Raw genomic sequence first — 18,423 nt, forward strand, 5'->3', positions numbered from 1 at the left:
AAAGGAAAGGACAATTTCTAGACGTATGCCTCCCCCATAAAGAAAAAAAAGCACATGTGGTATTCTTAAAACTGCCACTGCTGTGTGATTATAGTGTCGGGGTTGAGCTGAGAGTTTAATAAGCACATAAGACCACTGAACGGTTCGGATCATGCATGTTCTTCCTCTTTTCCTGTCACACCTCTGAACGGTTTCGACATAACCCTGAAACGACCCGAATCACGGCATCGTGCAAGAAGTGGGGTCGGTTACTCTGGGGTGGGAGATTATGTTTAGAGATTGCGTCAAACGAGTTCTCGATGCCACAACCCAAACATATCTTTTTGTTACTTTTGTCTTTCCTGTCTGTAAAAACAAAACAAAAAAAACCCTTTCACCATTGGAATCTGACCACAGCTGCTTTTTTTTCAGTGAGACAAACAATAAATTCCATTTAAAGCTACTTTTCAAAACTAGCTTTAAAGAATATCTATTTAAATTCAAGACAATGAGGACTTAAATACCTTTTTATGTTTATGAAAAACACTAGACTAGTCTTTTTTTTTTTTTTTACTCTTTGACACTGAGTGTGCATACCACCAATATCCTCACAAAGAAGAAAGAGAGCGAGAGTGACATCGATTTTAATTCTTCATGTGAGCTTTCAAGCATTTGGACTACTACTTGCGTGTTTTCTTTTTTCCCCTTCTTCTCAGACTATTGAGTGCACTTGGCTTTACTAATGGAGCACCTTCAGGGAGCGTGGAAGACCCTGAGCAACGGCTTCGGCATGAAGGACTCCGCGTTCGAGGGCCCGTGCCTCTCGCCGACCTTGGTCCAGGGCTTTCCCTGCCAGCGTCGCTCCTCCGATGACAGCAAGATGCCCGACTCCAAGGCTAGCAGCACTATCCGCGTCTACCTCCCGAACCAGCAGCGCACTGTGGTGAGTTAATTTTTTGAATGTATTTATCTTTCCCTGCAGGTTAAAGGAGGCATACTGAAATACTACACTAGTACGAGCTTCTTCCACTCAGGCAGGTGAGAGGAATTAATATATATATATTTTTTTGTGTCCCTCAGGTCAACGTACGACCAGGTATGACTCTGCACAGCTGCCTGATTAAAGCGTTAAAGGTGAGAGGCCTGCAGCCTCAGTGCTGTGCCGTCTTCAGGCTGCATCCGGGACAGAGGAGGTGAGCTCAGGACTGTTTTGACGAACCCGAGGATTCACGCACCGCATTCTAACCTGCTGCAGTTATTGCGCTTGCTTTTCATATTTCCTTTCATGCAAAGTCCTTTTTTTGGTCTCCCACCCCACAGTAAAAAATCACGGATGGATTGGAACACTGACTCCACCTCCCTGATTGGAGAGGAGCTACTGGTGGAGGTTTTAGATCACGTTCCTTTGACGACGCATAATTTTGTGAGTACCCGACGCATTTGCTTCATGCCTCACACTCAAGTTAAATGGTTTATTTGATACGGGGACAGTGCTCATTAATAAAAACATTTCAGTAAATGCGCCAGAGTTAGCCAAGAGGCTATTTTTCAGATGTAGTCACCGTGGAGTTTCTGGAATATCTTGTGCATTTTTCTTCTTTTTTTTTTTTTAAGGTCCGGAAGACGTATCTGAAACTGGCGTTCTGCGATATCTGCCAGAAGTTTCTCTTGAATGGTTTCCGTTGCCAAACGTGCGGCTACAAGTTCCATGAGCATTGTAGCACCAAAGTGCCCACCATGTGTGTGGACTGGAGCAATATCCGACAACTCCTGTAAGTGTCGTCACCTTGAGATGGAGGGGGGAGGTGTCATGCAAAAAGATCATCAGTAACTTGCAAATGCATTCTGAAAAAGGAAAAACATTACATCATGAATATTATAATTTGAAATCAAATTTGAGATTAGTGCATCAGCAATCCGAGTGTTTTGAGATAAACAGGGAAAGCGAGTTCTGTTGATACTACAGGTCGAGGCTCGTACTTATGGATTTGCATACTTGCCTTGAGAAGAGAAGCTCACTGGTGTTGCTTTGCATGCGGGGCCTCAGGTCAGATAGTGATCATCGAAAGATCATTAGCATTGATGAGCTAAGCCCTTTCACCTATAAACCACTGTAGTCTCAAGCAGTCAGCTGCCGTTTGATCAAGCGCTCACGCATCCATTCCCCACGCACTGTGAGAAACTAGATCCGCTCTCTATCTCCAGGTTGTGTCCCACGCCCGGTGACAGCGGCGCCCCGTCACTGCCCCCGCTGACGTCCCGGCGAATGAGAGAATCCTTAACACGGTTTCCAAGGTAAGGGGAACGCTGTTGTTGTTGTTTTGTTTGATCAATCTATAACCCATCTTTATTATTGCGAACACATTGTCAGGTGCAAATCACGCTACGTTCTAGAAACGGAGCATATACGTGCTTGTGCAACTCCTGAATTGAGTGAGCCCTCTTCTTTGTGTGACCAGAGGGAGGAAGAAGAGGGACATTGCTTCTTTCTTAGACGGGCCCTGTGGAGTTTTCTTGTAAACAAACACAAGTTTTGTTTACACAGTGTGTCTCCTTGAGCTCGAACAAATGTGTAAAATGCGTTTCCTTCCACATGAAACATCTGCGAAGCAGAATGTTTGTCTTTTTTAAAGGGACACCTCACCTCTAAAGATACATATTTTCCCCTTTTACCAGTAGTTCTATATATATATATATATATATATATATATATATATATATATATATATATATATATATATATATATATATATATATATATATATATATATATAGTTTTGCTGTGAGATATTGGCCATAGCGTTATCTGCGCCTTCTCTCCGATATGATGGGACTCTATGACGCTCTGCTTGTGGGGCTCCGGTTACACAAGATGAGCCATTTGTTGAAAGAAAACTAGTTCCTGCATGAGACGGCTTTATTTTATTGTTTACATATTTTTCTGCATGCTAGCAAGTAGTTGAGGCATCGTATGAGCACGCTGTAGAAAAGGTGGAGATGCATGGGCCGGTTTAGGGAGCCAGGACCTTTGTCCCCTTCAGCTATTTGTCCTGCTTGACTGCAAAACCGCCGTAGCTCTAATGTGTGAAGTATCGTAATCTGAGTGGAATTAAACCTGTTTTTTTTGTTAATGACGTCCTTGGCTTTATGGGGGCTTACCAGTCCAAGTGCTGACGTAAGGAGGGGCGTGAAAAGGGCCTGTTGTTTCAGGGGCACTTAAAATGGTTAAAAAGCACTCTGAGCTGCCAAATTAGCGCTCACAAAGTATCAAGTTGTTCCAGGCAGAGATCTCAAATGCTCTTTTGAAACGCAGTCCTGCATTGCCAGAAGGGGAATTGGTCTCAAGGAGTGTGATCATAACTGATTTAAACAAATAAAATATGATCTCAGTTTATATACGTCATTCGGCTCCAACTGTCCCCATTTTAACAGGCGGACACTGCACAGCTATAAATCCAGTAACAGGGCTGTTGTTGTGCACATGTTTTTTGTTGTTGTATGTTTGGACTAGATCACGCTAACATTCGGTTTGTTTGCCGACTTAACAAATTTGGCTGGTGAGCTTTGTACTCTTCAGCTGAGCCAATACAAGATCTTGGCAAACGGCGAAAGCAAGTTAGCCAAAAAAATGGGATAAGCACAAGGCCACAATAGAATTAAACAATAACTGCTTCCTCACAGTTTTACTTTGTACTTTTGTTTTTGTGTGTTTTTTTTTCTTTCTGCATGTGTGGCTGGCAGTTGGTTGAGGGCACAACATAAACAGATGATGCTTGAATGCGAAAAGTGAGAGGAAATGAAACGAGTGCGTTAACCAGTTTGACAGAAGTCACAGATTTCAGTGTTTTGCGTCTCAAACGCAGGGACGCGAGCAGACATAGACAAACAAACAAACAAACGCATCGCCGCTCTGTCGTAATGTTTTTGGTTCACCGTCACAGCTCGGCCCACCGGTATTCCACCCCTCATGCCTTCAACTACGCCCCGCCGTACACGCCCACGGGCGGCTGGCTCTCCCAGAGGCAGCGCTCCACCTCCACGCCCAACGTCCACATGGTCAGCACCACCATGCCTGTCGACTGCAGCATGATTGAGGTAACTACACACCAGCCCCTCCCCCTTGGGTACTTCTGTAGGTTCAAGCCGCGCCCAAAATATCCCGTGCCCTGAGAGGGATCTTGCCTTCCTACGTACTTAGGCATTCCAAATATCTCTTCGTCGCGCTTCTTTCCACTTCTTATGTAACTCTTAAGTTATCCACCTGGACGGGGTTGAGCCTGTTTTGTGCCATTCCCCTGATGGCATCTGATTTTAGCGATGTTTTCTACATTTCCCACACTTTACTTCCCCGCTCTGTTTCTGCTTTTCACTTTGGCATGCTTTGTAGAATACTTTCTCTGTGTTCCTGCCCAGGTAGTAACCTGAGCATCACTCTCCTCATCCTCCCTTCCTTACTTTCCTTCACTGTGTTCCTTTTCCCTCCTGTCCTCCTCCCTGGGCTGTTGTATTGTGAACCCTGCTGGGGAGTAGCTAGACTGCCTGAATGCCTCCCCCAGCTCCTGGTGCCATAGATTCTGGCTGAAGAGGAAAGTAGGTATTGTGCACTTCTCCCAGTCTTTTGTCGAGGCCTCATCCGAGAGTCCCGAAAAGGTTAGAAAGCGGAGCGTTCTGTGTGCGGTCTGAATGGCATGCCATTGCAAACAGGCTATCTGCATTCACATCTTCAGTCAAACCACAGCGTGCGGTTTACCGTTTGAACACACTGACGGGGTTATTCTCTCTCTCTTTTTTTTTTTTTTCTTTGGTCTCTCTAGGATGCAATGCGTGATCATGACTCGGGTAAGTGCTCGCTCTGCATTTCGTCATATTCACATCACACTTCTCTTCAGCCTTCGATGCAAATCCTCCCCCATTGTGCATTCATTAAAGACAAAATATTGTTTTTCAAACCTTATTTCCTTTTTTAAATGACTGTCTAGTTGTCCCTGATCCCGTTTCACAATGGAAATGTATCATTCTGGACATTAAGCTCCTCCCATAATATTCAATAGACATTAAAAATAGATGAGCAGTAGAGGTGGTAATGTAAGACTAATCTGCACGTGACAGTCCATTAAAGAGAAAACTGCTCTACAGACCTTTTTGTTATTAGTATTCATTTGTTCATGTGCACATCAAATGTGACGTCTGTTGTTATTGGCTAAGACTGATGCAAGCATGAAGGAGGAGAACTGGTACAAAGTGAAATATTGTGTCCTAAATTGATCAATAATCAGCATTATGTCACCTCTGTAGTGTATTTCTTCTTTCTAGCATTGCTTGAATGCCTATAAGATAACTCTTAGCTGTGAGGTTTCACCCACTTGTCTAATCATCTACATAGCATTGCCTGTGCAGTGATTAGTACATGTTTTTTGCACACACACAAACCGAACATCCTAAATTTCTGCCTCCTTCTCTCTGTATTCCCGAAGGGGGGAGTTCCCCCAGCCAGAGCCCGACAGGCTGGTCCCAGTCCAAAGCGCCGGCACCCGCCCAGCGAGAGAGGGCCTCGTCCTTCAACAATCATGAGAAAAATAAAATTGTAAGTCCTCTGCCTTTTTATACAGATAAGACTTGTTTTACAAAGTATTCGCTACATCTCGGAAGTCATTTTTGGTACTTTAGAACATTTTTATCGTACTCCTTAAGTCCCTGCTTCCTCCTCCCACTGACTCGGACAATCACATCCTCAGGACAATTACTTCCAGTTACACATCCTTATACAACGCTACTCTTTTAAATACACAAAATGTGACATTTTAGAATGTCTATTTATCATCACACACACGTCACCAAGCCAAATTCTGCATACGTGCAACATACTTGGCAATAACCGCGTCGCACCTTCTTGATTTCTGTTCTTCCAGAGGCCTCGGGACAAGCGGGACTCCAGTTACTACTGGGAGATCGAGGCCAGTGAGGTGTATCTGAACTCCCGCATCGGCTCAGGCTCATTTGGGACTGTGTACAAAGGGAAATGGCACGGTAGGAATGCATGTCAGGTGGGGCAGGGCACATTCAGGTGTAACCACGAGCACTTTCCCGTTTCAGACTAGAGGTGGGTCACATAGCCTAAAACTGTACCCGAGTAAAAGTAGTGTTACTTTAAGTGCTCAAGTAAAAGTAGTCACCAAAATGGCTAAAAGTGAGAGTACAAAAATACTCAAAAAAACCACTTGAGTAGTGATCACTCCAGTAAATATGTCTTTAAGTCCCAGTTTCATCAGACATCCACAGGTCACAATCACATGAGGACATTGAGATTAGAGAAGTGGACGAATCGGTCTCTTCTCCTTCTGAAATTGTCTCGCATTAGATGACTCGGTTAATTGGGGGGCCATTAAATACAGGTGTGTCACTTCTTCATTTTGACCTGAGGAAGACAATCTGTAGTTGAAACATTATCTGTTATGGCCACATGAAATAAAAGCATGCCTTTTTTTTTTTTTGTGTGTGTGCATAATTTGGTCTCTACTTTTCAGTCTCTCTTCATCAGGTTACACTAATAAACATGTTGAATACACACCGATAGATTACGATAGAAAGCAAGAGTTTTGAAGCTTGATATACTGTGTGTATTTTTAGGATATTAACAGACGGTTCTCTGTGTTTACTTCAGACCAGCGCTCACAACCGAAGCCAGCTGCACAGTGCGCTGTTCACTCGTCTAACGTTAGCTGCTGCTAACGTGAGGGCCCGTTCACATAATGTGTCTAAAAACTCCATCGCTTTCATCCTCTCCTGCTTCAGCCATGCTGCATGCAGCAGAAGGTCATGTGGGGTTGTGGCTTCGATAGCGCCAGCAGATCTGGAACCAGTTAGTCTTGCAAAGCCAGGCCTCCACAGCGCTGTGTCAAAATAATAAATAAAGTCGCACAATAAATGCATCCTAACGTACCGGAATAAAAGTAATGATTTCCTCATCTTCTAAAGTAACCTTAAAAAAAAAGATGCTCCATTAACTAAACGTACAATTTACAAAAAATAGTTATTTGAGTACATGTAAGGGAGTAAATCTAACTGGTTTATACCCACCTGTGTTGATACTACTAACTAAACACTTTCAAAAGAGTTCCCTGACTCGTTAAAATTGTTGGAAATGATCCCCTGCATGCAGCACTGCTTCTCATTTCGGCTCAGTGGATTTTTTTGGGGTTAAAGCTGAGTCTTTTTGTTTGTAGGTGACGTAGCAGTGAAGATTTTAAAGGTGACTGAACCCACACCAGAGCAGTTCCAGGCTTTCAGGAATGAAGTGGCAGTCTTGAGGTAAGGAATGTCATTGATTTATTTTTTTGTTGAATCATCTTCTTTGCAAAACTTTGAACTTTTCCCCCTCTCTGTCTCTGGTCGCAGGAAGACACGACATGTCAACATCCTGTTGTTCATGGGCTACATGACGAAGGACAACCTGGCCATTGTGACCCAGTGGTGTGAAGGCAGCAGCCTCTACAAACACATTCACGTCCTGGAGACAAACTTCAAGATTATCCAGCTCATAGACATCGCCAGGCAGACGGCTCAGGGCATGGAGTGAGTCCTAACGAGTGGAGACTTTCTGATTTTTATAAACTGAATTTATGGGAACCCAGATGTCGATATTATTATAATAATAATCACATTTCTTTTTTCCCTTCTCAATTTTAGCTATCTGCATGCAAAGAACATCATTCATCGGGACATGAAGTCCAACAGTATCCTTTCTATCGTGTGTGTGAAAGGGAAAAGCACTCAGTGCACTTTAATCCACGCACTTGTCAGGACCTGTGTTTCGTCAGTGGGCTTTGGCTGTGAGTCCTTGACAGCGGCGTAGACATCTTCTTGCACGAAGGGCTAACGGTGAAAATCGGGGACTTTGGTCTGGCGACGGTGAAGGCCAGATGGAGCGGCTCACATCAGGTGGAGCAGCCTTCCGGATCCATCCTCTGGATGGTGAGTAAACGCAGCTTTGACTTCACCAAAGCAAATAAGACAAGACAAGAAAATGAAAGAAAATTCCTTGCGTTTGTTCACAGGCTCCCGAGGTTATTCGGATGCAGGACAACAACCCCTACAGCTTCCAGTCTGATGTCTATTCCTATGGAATTGTTCTCTTCGAGATCATGACTGGAGAGCTCCCGTACTCCCTGATAGCAACGAGAGATCAGGTAAAGTCCCACCATTTAGTTTGCCATTCAGAGTTTATGCTCATTTTGAAGTATGACATTTCGATAAAACGTCCTCAATTGTGTAGGGAAAACAAATAACGCTAGCTTGAGGGCTTTTAGCTTTAGTCGGAAAAAATAGTTGATGTGGAAACGTCTTAGCTGAATCAATTCCGGCGTAGGAAATGTTTAACTTCCATGGCCAATCGGCTGTTACTGCTGTCGGCGTACTTTTCGGATATTCCCATTAGGTGCATATATGCTTGTTTTCGACTCCGGACGACATGAAACATAGCCAACACTAGCTGACACGAAAGAGCGTATAACCCAAACACGTACCGTAAAAGTCGGGTTACAAGCCGCTACTACCTTCGGTCAGTGTCCCCGTTAGCTCCCCGCTGTAGCCAGCTAGCGCTCCTGCTAGTGCTCCGCTAGTTCTGCGCTAACTTCCGCTAGCTCCCCGACAACCACCGAAGGTAGCGGGACCAGCCCCGACTCGACACCCAACTTGGGCAGAAGGGATGCGGGCAATAGCAGCAGCAGCGGGGAGCTAGCGGCAGCCCTAGCTTGCGCTGCCCCTAGCTTGCGCTGCTCCTAGCTTGCGCTGCTCTTAGCTTGCTACAGTGGGGACACTGATCGGAGGTAGGAGAGGCTTGTAACCTGACTTTTACGGTACCCAAATCGAAACAAATCCCTGAAGCCCTCTCTCCTGGTTTCTCTCGTACATGACGACAAGTGGACAGTTCAACACATCTTCAGTTCTGTTTACTTGTGGACTTCAGACATGCGTAGCCTTTAGCGGCAACGTCTGACCAAACTACGCCATAGCCCAGTTTATTCGCTCCAAACTAGTTGATGGAAATGCGCCTAATTCAAACTTTGCTTAACAATTAAAAGGATACACAGCGGTGCATATAGGTGACATCAAGCCGCTTTAATGAGGATCCCACATACTGTGACTCCATACACTCAGTAATTGTTTTATTTGGCATAATCAATTTGTGCAAACTTGCAAGTTTGGTTGCAGGTTTTTGCTACCTTGTTAGGCCTGGTCAGATAAAACTCAGAAGTAACCCACAGTCGAGACAAGTGCCGGAGCTCTAGTCCTCGCCTGGGTCCCGGTGTCGGGCTGCGAGCCGGAGCCAGGAGGTTCTGGGAAGACATTGGGTTGCTGTCTGAAGGGGGTTGTGGCGCTGGCCTAAGGCCCAATACGGAACAGAGGCGGGCGTCCTGGAGCCACTAGCCTAATTTTAGAACCCCCGTAACACAACCCTGCTTGTGTGTGAGAAAAGGGGTGCATGGGTGTGCGTCTGCGTTTTCTTATTCGTCCTCACGCACGGCCGCGAGACCTGGTCTGGATCGCGCCTTGGCTCCTTGTTCGGTTCTGTTTACTGCGTCTGTTTTCAAAATAGGCCGAAGTCGCCGCGCAAAGTGTCGCCCATAAACACTGTCGTGATCCACCGCCACACTTGCAAGCACATGGAGGACTCCCATCGTGCATTTATCCCTGCAGCGTCATGCTGCAGGGTTTTTAGACTCTTGTCACTTCGACTCACTGGCTGCATTTCTAAAAATATCTCGGAGATTGGACTGCTGATTTTAGGATTCATCAGGCTTGTCTTACTGTTGCACTGACTTGGATCAATAGGTCAACGCTAAAGTATTTTTCAAGTCTTCCACACAATCCCTCTGTCTCATCTGCTGTCTGACTCCTCCCTTCTCTCAGATTATCTTCATGGTGGGAAGAGGCTATTTGTCCCCGGACCTCAGCAAGCTCTACAAAAACTGCCCCAAAGCCATGAAACGGTTGGTGGTCGACTGCATCAAGAAGTCCAAAGACGAGAGGCCACTCTTCCCTCAGGTAAATGTAGACCTAAAGCTGAACAAAGGGTTTTTCTTTAATTCATCTTTATTCTTTTTAAATCTCTAATGATGATCTTTCTTTTTGGTTCAGATCTTGTCCACCATTGAGCTTCTCCAGCATGCCCTACCTAAGATAAACCGCAGTACCTCAGAACCGTCCCTGCACAGAGCCTCTCACACTGAGGATATCAATATCTGTACTCTGACCTCCTCCAGACTGCCTGTTTTCTAGAGGTTCAGACGGCACAGCTGCTCCTCCTCCTCGCGTTTCCCCTCCTCCTTTTTGAGTTAAAATGCTCAGGACGCACCAAATTCTCTACATACAGATGATGAAAATGTAGATGTAACCATGTACACGCAATCATACATAAACCCGCGCTAATCAATAGAATACGCAAGGAGGGAGGGAGGGAGGGATGAGGAAGGAAGGGAAGTGAGCGATTCCAGTGGGACGAACACGGGAAGAGGCTGGCTTAAGACACACGGAGGCGGCGCCTTGCTTATCACTGCACGTATTAAGAAGTATGCAGAGGCTCCACGGTGGCAATGCATTTGGTAAAAAGTTGTAAATACACGCTCGCACACGTACCTAAGACAACGAGGAAATGGACACTGAAGGAAGCTCAAGAGGAAGACGGATGCACGTCTCTCTTGGTTTGGGTTCGGTGACGTGAAGCACACCCTTTTATCCGGCCGTCCTGGGTTCTGATGAAGAGGACCTTTTTAAAAATATATATATATTAAAAAAAAAAAAAGAAAAAAAAAAGCTTATATGCCTTAAGAGGAAACAAAGCCTGGACTGAGATCCTGAACAGTTCACCTCCTCTTGTCATCACAAACAAAGCCGTTGGATGTAGTCCATTTAGTTGCACAGTAGATTTTGCATCGTCTTAAATGATGATGGCGTAGATATGGGAAGTCGTCTTTTTTTCTCTTTCTTTTCTTCTTCTTTAATTGTCTTTACTTTTTGGGGGGTCATTTTGGAGGCTTATAGCCTGTCGGGCAAGCGAGCATGAGTGATGACGGGAAAAATAAATTGAATTTGCACATTTTTAGCAAAAGCAATGGTTATGTTTCAACAGTCTACACATTGGCTTCGTGGCTCCGAGTAAACGGTCTGTAGATACCCACACATTCTTACCGGCCCTCGGCCTCATGCGTAGGCTGTCACGAGCTGGACATTTTGGCGGTTGTCTTAAATGTTTAAAAATGATTTGGAAAACTAATTTGTATTCGTTGTCTTTTCGATGTCTCTTTCAGGAGGTTAAACGTGTTATTGTGTACTTTGGTGAGAGAGTTGTCTATTCAATATTTTAATAAAATTAAGTTAAATTCTTTTGCCAAAGACGTTTGTTATGTTTTCCTGCTTCTCATTATGAAACATGAACTAGTTAACATGCAGATTGCTGTATTGGTGATGTTCTTCATTTCAAGGTGGGCAGCTGACCTCCAGGTTATTATCTCACTAACGCGGTAACATCCCACACATGTGCAAGAGTTTGTGGCAGGGTGAAATGTTTGCCGTCGCAGTGGCAACACGGTGTAACCGCCCAGGGGATCCGGTCCAGACACCGGGGATCCAGTCCAGACACCGGGGATCCTGCTGCTCAGCCACTGGCAGGCTCAGTGGAACAACACTCATTCGGCGAGGGAGGGACATGCGGTGGAAAGAGGACGGTTATATTTTGTTTCAGTGTAAACCTGCAACGTGTAGGTCCTGACGTGGTTCAGTCCTGAGTGCACATTTATAGTAAATATGAGGAATATTTGCTGTGCTCTAAGATGGGAATAAGCTTAATGTTTAATTTGAAGCCAGTGGCTTTCAAAAGGCCTTTATCACGGGGTGAAATAGACCTGATGCGGTGCAACGTAATGAGAGCACGGCCATCGGCTGACCACTAGTCGTCTATTTTTACAGCTGGTTTGCTATATGTGTTTATCTGTTCTATTTCTGCTTTCTGACGAGCCTCTCTGGCTGGAAAAAATGAAACCAACGGCGCCAAAACACTGTGCAGCCCTGGCCTGCTGTAGCTCCATCTAGCGGGGGTTCCTCCAGGATGTGGGTCAGCCTTCTTCCTTCAGTCTCCTGCAAGGGCTGTGCTGTACTTAAATGATCATCCTTGGGTAAAAGAACCCATACGACAATTTAAGAAATACCCCAATTACAAGTAGAAGTGCTGCATTCAAATCCTTAGTTGGGTACATAAGTAGTATTGGCTCAATGTACTTAAAATATGAAAAGTAAAAGTACTTTTTTCTGCAGAAGAAGCAGCATTTCACTGTTTGAACTACTGTAGTTTTGTCCTGTGGTTCTTAATCTAGGGCTCAGGCCCCTCTGAAGGTTCACAAGATACAACTGAGGGGTCGTAAGATGACTAATGGAGTAAATGTGTATATACAACCACACAAATCAGAGGGAAGAAACAGACTTTTCCCATACTTGTGCAATTGGACAAAGACAACGCCCCGAATGCTGGGCACCGATCTATAAAAAGAGTCCTGCGATCAATTTGATATTGTCTGCCAAGATGGCTACTTGCCTCTCTCTGTTATGGCCTCCAACTTTTTCTGGCAATAAAACCCCCATCATGGTGATATTCATATATATCATACCTACAGCAGAAGGCTGCATCTTCATCCATGATGCTGTAACTCTAACCTACACCTCAACGTACATGTGCTGTGATTGTCACTCCAAAGGTTTCATCAATTCTGTGGCAAACTAAAGGCCCACTGCTGCAGCTGAAGGGTCTAATTATGTAACACAATAACACAGATATTGTATGTAGGCCCTCTGTGCTTCAGCTCTACCAGCAGATGGCAGCAAGAAGCTCTGTATGTCCACTGGGTTGTTTACAGAATTAAGCCACGACCAGTGTTGACATCTTTTTTTTGGTGTTCCACAAACAACAACAAGTTTCGTTATATAATGTGTTATTTCAGAAATAATAATCGGGTACATTCCAAGAGATGCAATGATGCACCTTTACATTCTCCCCCCCCCCCCTCTTTATGGGATGGAGGCCCTCTCTCTCTTCCTCTGTGATCCACAGCAGATGGTCAGTGCAGAGGGCCTCCACAGGCCACGAGTTGTTCACGTCGAGCAGCAGCTGGAGGAGTCTAGACGGGGAAGCTCCAGGGCCGGAAGCGTCCCTCCTTTCGGGTTCTTCTGTGACTTTTTACTGGCCACAAGGCCACGTGGAAGAAGAAGAAGAACATCTGCACCATCTGGAAGCATCCAGAAGATGTAACATCTGTGGGAGATGTTTGCAGAAATCTGTTCGAACGCAAACAGCTTGAATTTGCACAATTACAGTGTGATTCACCATCAAGCTGCAGCATCCCATCGGTATGGACGGGTCCCTGCAGCCACGTCGGCGACGTCATGAGTCATCCGGAGGCAGAGAGTGGACCAGACCGAAAGGGCATCGGGTCTCATGTGCAGAGCAGCTCCTTTGGCACGCCGTCGTCTTCAGCTCTGACCCTGAGGTCCCTTCTGTTTTTTTTAAATGTTTTCTGTTTTTTGTTGTTGAGTGTTTCCTTTTCAGAAGCGAGGGTCCAAGGAGAAGAGGATCTCGTGTGCTGTACAGATTGTGATATCGGGCTTTACAAATAAAGTTGAATTGAAATTGATTGAATTGTGTCTTCTTAATTTTAACCCATAAGAACCTGGATCCATTTCTCCTTCAAGAAAAATGATGGGGGACATAATACAGACTACATAGACCACGTAGAACACATTTCTGACAAAATAGTTTTCAAAATAGTGTCCCATTTTTTGAAATGTTACATATATGTCACATTGGGCGTTAATGGTCAAAATAAATGTATAAGATTAGATAAGATAATCCTTTATTAGTCCCGCAGTGGGGAAATTGCAGGATGACAGCAGCCTTGCACACAATAGAGATACAATCAAGTAATATAAATAATAACAATAAACAGTAGTAAAAACAGTAGGAGTACAGTACCAATTTTAAATGAAATATACAGACGGAATAAGAGTATATAAAGTACTTAAATGTATTTATATTGCACCAGGTGAGTGCAGTTAAGTGTCCACAGTGAATAAAGAGTCCAAGTGTCTAACAGTGATTAAAGTGTTAGTGTTTATTAATAATTACATAATTATAACATGCTTTTTTGGTTTACATTTGGTTTGATATGCTTTGGATTGAACAATATAAAATATGTTAGCTAAATATCATTGAATCAGCCAAATTAACTGAGCAGATCATAATTATTTTTAGTATTGTGCATATATGTCACACTGGGTACTTTAGGTAAAATTCCCGATGTGATGTATGTGTCACAACGATTTTTATCTGATTTATTTTATATCAGTTTCTTCAAGAAATGTGCTCACAGAAGGTTCAACACATTAAAGGTCATGTTCATTCTTAAACGGGTAAATCTTACCTTTAACAACGAAAAACAAGCTTTTTAAATTGAGCACTTCCTTCAGATCTGTTACAACCTGGATCAGCCATCTTGGAAAGGTTGTTATGGGAACATAACATCTCATGACCTGTCACATGATGGGGTCAACCCTCCGGCCTCCAAGTCCACTCATGTGTACTGATGCCCGACCGGTCCCTCTGTCATGAATAACAAGCGGATGTAAACCAAGGCATCCAATCAGTGAGAAGAATTCCTAACACATTCTGTGGGGCGCGGCCCTCTAGTGGGGCGCGCAGGTATTACAGGTGGGGGGATGCAGATTCTTAAAAAACAACAAAAACTACAACTTTTTTTTCTAATAACTATTTAATTGAGCTTTCCTTACTTTGGTCTTTGGAAAGTACTGAAACTGTTGTCTTGAGTTGGTAGCCTCAGGTTTTTGTGCAATCCAAGTAAGTCATTGAAGAGTATCCCACTCAATACTTCCCAAAATAAATACATTGATACTTTGAGGAAAATTATGAATTTTTGTATTTTTGTTGTAACCTATATGCTCGCGGGCTAAGCTAGTCTAGTCTGCACTTGGTCCTTAGCAACAGTCTTTTGTTTGAACGCTGAAGACTGTATTAGAGCTTTCAACAAAGCTCTAATACAATTTATAATGTAATAAACAAACATAAACACAGATTATCTAATCATTACAAAATGTGTGTATTCTGGACTGGTTTCTCATTTTTGTTGAGCTCGCTGTAATGCTTAGAGCGTAAAAGTAAGAGACAGTCACGAAGCTTTTGGAGGCCGTGGACATAGATGATGCCTTATTACCAACTCAGCACCTGAAGGATGAGACGGGGTGTTTGTAATTATGTCTGAATACTAAGTGTGATGGCCTAGTTTAATACATTTAATAATACATACCAGGACATTGTCATTGTACCCACGGATAGATGTGTTGTCTTAGCAGCCTCAGTAATTTAGATGAATACATAGATAGATAGATAGATAGATAGATAGATAGATAGATAGATAGATAGATAGATAGATAGATAGATAGATAGATAGATAGATAGATAGATAGATAGATGGAAGAAGTCTGTTGTGTAGCTTAATTTTTTGCATATTCTATCTGTTGAGAAGCGGTTTGTCAAAACAATTCATATAAAGAATCCTCATTTTTGGAGATGCATGATATTCTTTGTTCTTAGTTTTACAACTAAAGCTTCCAAAGTTAAATATACATATTTATATATATATATATATATATATATATATATATATATATATATATATATATATATATATATATATATATATATATATATTATATTTATATATATATATATATATATTTATATATTTATACATGTGTATATATTAGGTCTTGCCACGTTAACGCGTTATGAATGCGTTAACGTAGCAATCTATTAATGCCGACAATGATTTGATCATGCGTTAAACATTTTGTAGAATAGACTCAAATACGGCCTCCAGCAGGTAGGAGGAAGTGTTTGGTTGCTATGCAAAGTCTCTTGAGGAAATTATAAGACAATAAAACTGAACAAATAATATCATGATGAAGTTTCTGAGCAACTATTCAATAGAGATATCGTTCAATGCGAGAGAAGTGATTAATAAACTGTTTCTTTCCATTTTGTTCTTTCAATGACTGAATAAAAAGTTAATCAAATTGGATTTAGTTAACTTTAAGAGTCAGAAACTCATTTCCTGCTTCGTCTCACGGCGTCACTTCAATCCATTATGTGTTGATTATGTGTAACTGAAAAATAATAAAGGAAAATCAAAGGAAAACTACTGCGTGATGTGTTAATTCCAACTTAATGCGTTAGACGTATATTATCAGGCATTTTAAGAAACAGACAAATGGAAAAGATGGAGCCATTTATTCTGGGGAAACGTCATCTGTGGCATCCTTAAAATATTTCCAACTTATATTCCAATAATTTAAGTTTAAGTTTATGTACTTAAACCATGAAAATCAGTCATTGAGGCACAACAAAAGTATCACAGTATCACTTGAATACATAACTGTAGTGCTTGTCATGGTCTCTGCCCTCGTGTCTCCTGTGGTCTGTGTGTGTGTGTGTGTGTGTGTGTGTGTGTGTGTGTGTGTGTGTGTGTGTGTGTGTGTGTGTGTGTGTGTGTGTGTGTGTGTGTGCTCCTGAGTCTCACTGCCTGAACAACTGTGCACTATTTAAACTCTGGCGTTGCTCCCAGTCTTCATCAGATCGTTCTCTCTCCTCCAGCTGTAGCTGCGGTCGTGGGCCAAAAATAGTTTTAGTGAGACTTCCTGTGGTTTCTGTCCCGGAGTGAATAATCTGTTTCTTCAAGCTCAGATCTCTTCCTACCTGTCGGCTGATCTTGATCCCCCAATCCCCGGTTTACCTGCCTGCTCTCTCAAACCCAGCTTCCCCTTCCTGATCCACCGCGCTCTGATAAAACCAAAGCGCTCTGATGTCTGATGGCTTTTGCTTTGGCACATGTCAATGTTCTTGGTAACCACCTTTTTCGTCCGCATCAGTAAACTCCTGGAAACCAGCTTGATTTTTCAGAACTCTGTGTAGTTGAAAAAGCTGAGCTGATATGACACGGTTTGAACAGCTTTGGCTTAAATTATACTTTTATTTCTGAGCGTCTGATATTCTGCCCCCTCATGTATGTAAATGAAGAGGACAACAAATTGGAAAAACACCTCTCTATATAATGTAGTCAAGTACAACACAACCTTAACGCCGATCTAAATAACAAAACGGATTTGATATTTACATATTCATTTGACACCGAAAATGGAACATTATTATATTGTAAAGGTGGAATTTAATAAGACGGACACGGCAAAATAAAGACAGAAACAAAGCAATGCAATATATATATATATATATATATATATATATATATATATATATATATATATATATATATATATAGATAGAAAGATACTTTATTAATCCCCAAGGGGACATTTGTTGTCGTAGTAGCACCTTACAACTTGAAGATATAAATAAAGATAATATATATATATATATATTTATATATATATATATATATATATATATATATATATATATATATATATACACACAATACATATATAATACAAATAACGGGAATGAAATATATGTACAGCTGCAGAGTGTATTCATTAATTAAGCAATTAAATGTAAACAATAGATAAACAAAGTATGTATGTGAAGTGTAATAAGCATACCTGCAATAAATGATCACAATACAGATATGCACTCATGCACATTGAAGCAATGTGTGTTGATCTGGTCACTGCATAGTACAACTTGTGTTTCCTGAAGAAATACTGTCACAACATCACACACATGAGGACACAGACCAAATATTGCAAAGGAAGCTTTATTGCCAGTGACAGAGAGGAAATATCCAGAATGGAATTTTCTTTCCACAACATATTGTACTCTGATCTTGATTTAAACAGTCCAACACCGGTTTTAAAAGTACATATACTGAGCAAGTTACCACGGCCCTTAATAGTTACAGTCCTGCAACACACAATGGCCAAAATAAACACGTCCAGTTATATAACTCATCAGATATTCAAATCACGACCACTGAGCCAAGGTGTAACCATGCAGCCGGGGCTCCTCTGCACGCGCCTCCCTTGTAAATCAATGCCATGGCATAATTCCTATTTAACAGAACAACACACCCATAAAGCCGCAGGCATGGCTTTTACAAGGATACGCTCACAGATACAATGGCACTTTAAACAATTTGGAAAAAGAATTGCACACAGAGCTTGCTGAACATATTATTTTACCATAACAAAGAAGTGGTTGGAAAACGGTACAGATTTTCTTTTTACAGTTTGATTTGGTTGCTTTTTAGCTGTTTCACCATTTAGGGTATTTGATGCATGAAATCGGCCTCCGGAAAAATCCACCGGACAACAACCGGGTGATTGCGACACATTCATGCGAAACCTTATAGTGTGCGTATGAATATCGCTTTT

General features: G+C 42.4%; 1 protein-coding gene across 2 annotated transcripts; it reads left to right on the forward strand.

Moving 5' to 3' along the window:
* Positions 1-721: 721 nt before the first annotated feature.
* On the forward strand, positions 722-10,820 carry raf1a (Raf-1 proto-oncogene, serine/threonine kinase a; the record flags this gene model as incomplete). 2 transcript variants are annotated; one of them, XM_079226284.1, is made up of 17 exons in its annotated part: positions 722-922; positions 1,060-1,172; positions 1,300-1,402; positions 1,594-1,751; positions 2,185-2,274; positions 3,921-4,074; positions 4,510-4,629; positions 4,794-4,818; positions 5,454-5,563; positions 5,889-6,006; positions 7,203-7,287; positions 7,375-7,551; positions 7,666-7,712; positions 7,832-7,950; positions 8,034-8,165; positions 9,889-10,023; positions 10,117-10,820. In XM_079226284.1, 17 exons carry the CDS (start codon positions 722-724, stop codon positions 10,255-10,257), a joined length of 2,028 nt encoding a protein of 675 aa, XP_079082410.1. In that variant the 3' UTR covers positions 10,258-10,820. The 2 variants fall into 2 exon arrangements, with proteins under 2 accessions (XP_079082410.1, XP_079082411.1); XM_079226285.1 differs by lacking the exon at positions 4,510-4,629.
* Between the last annotated feature and the right edge of the window lie 7,603 nt (positions 10,821-18,423).

Source organism: Taurulus bubalis (assembly GCF_910589615.1).
Source record: "Taurulus bubalis genome assembly, chromosome: 11".
Taxonomy (NCBI): domain Eukaryota; kingdom Metazoa; phylum Chordata; class Actinopteri; order Perciformes; family Cottidae; genus Taurulus; species Taurulus bubalis.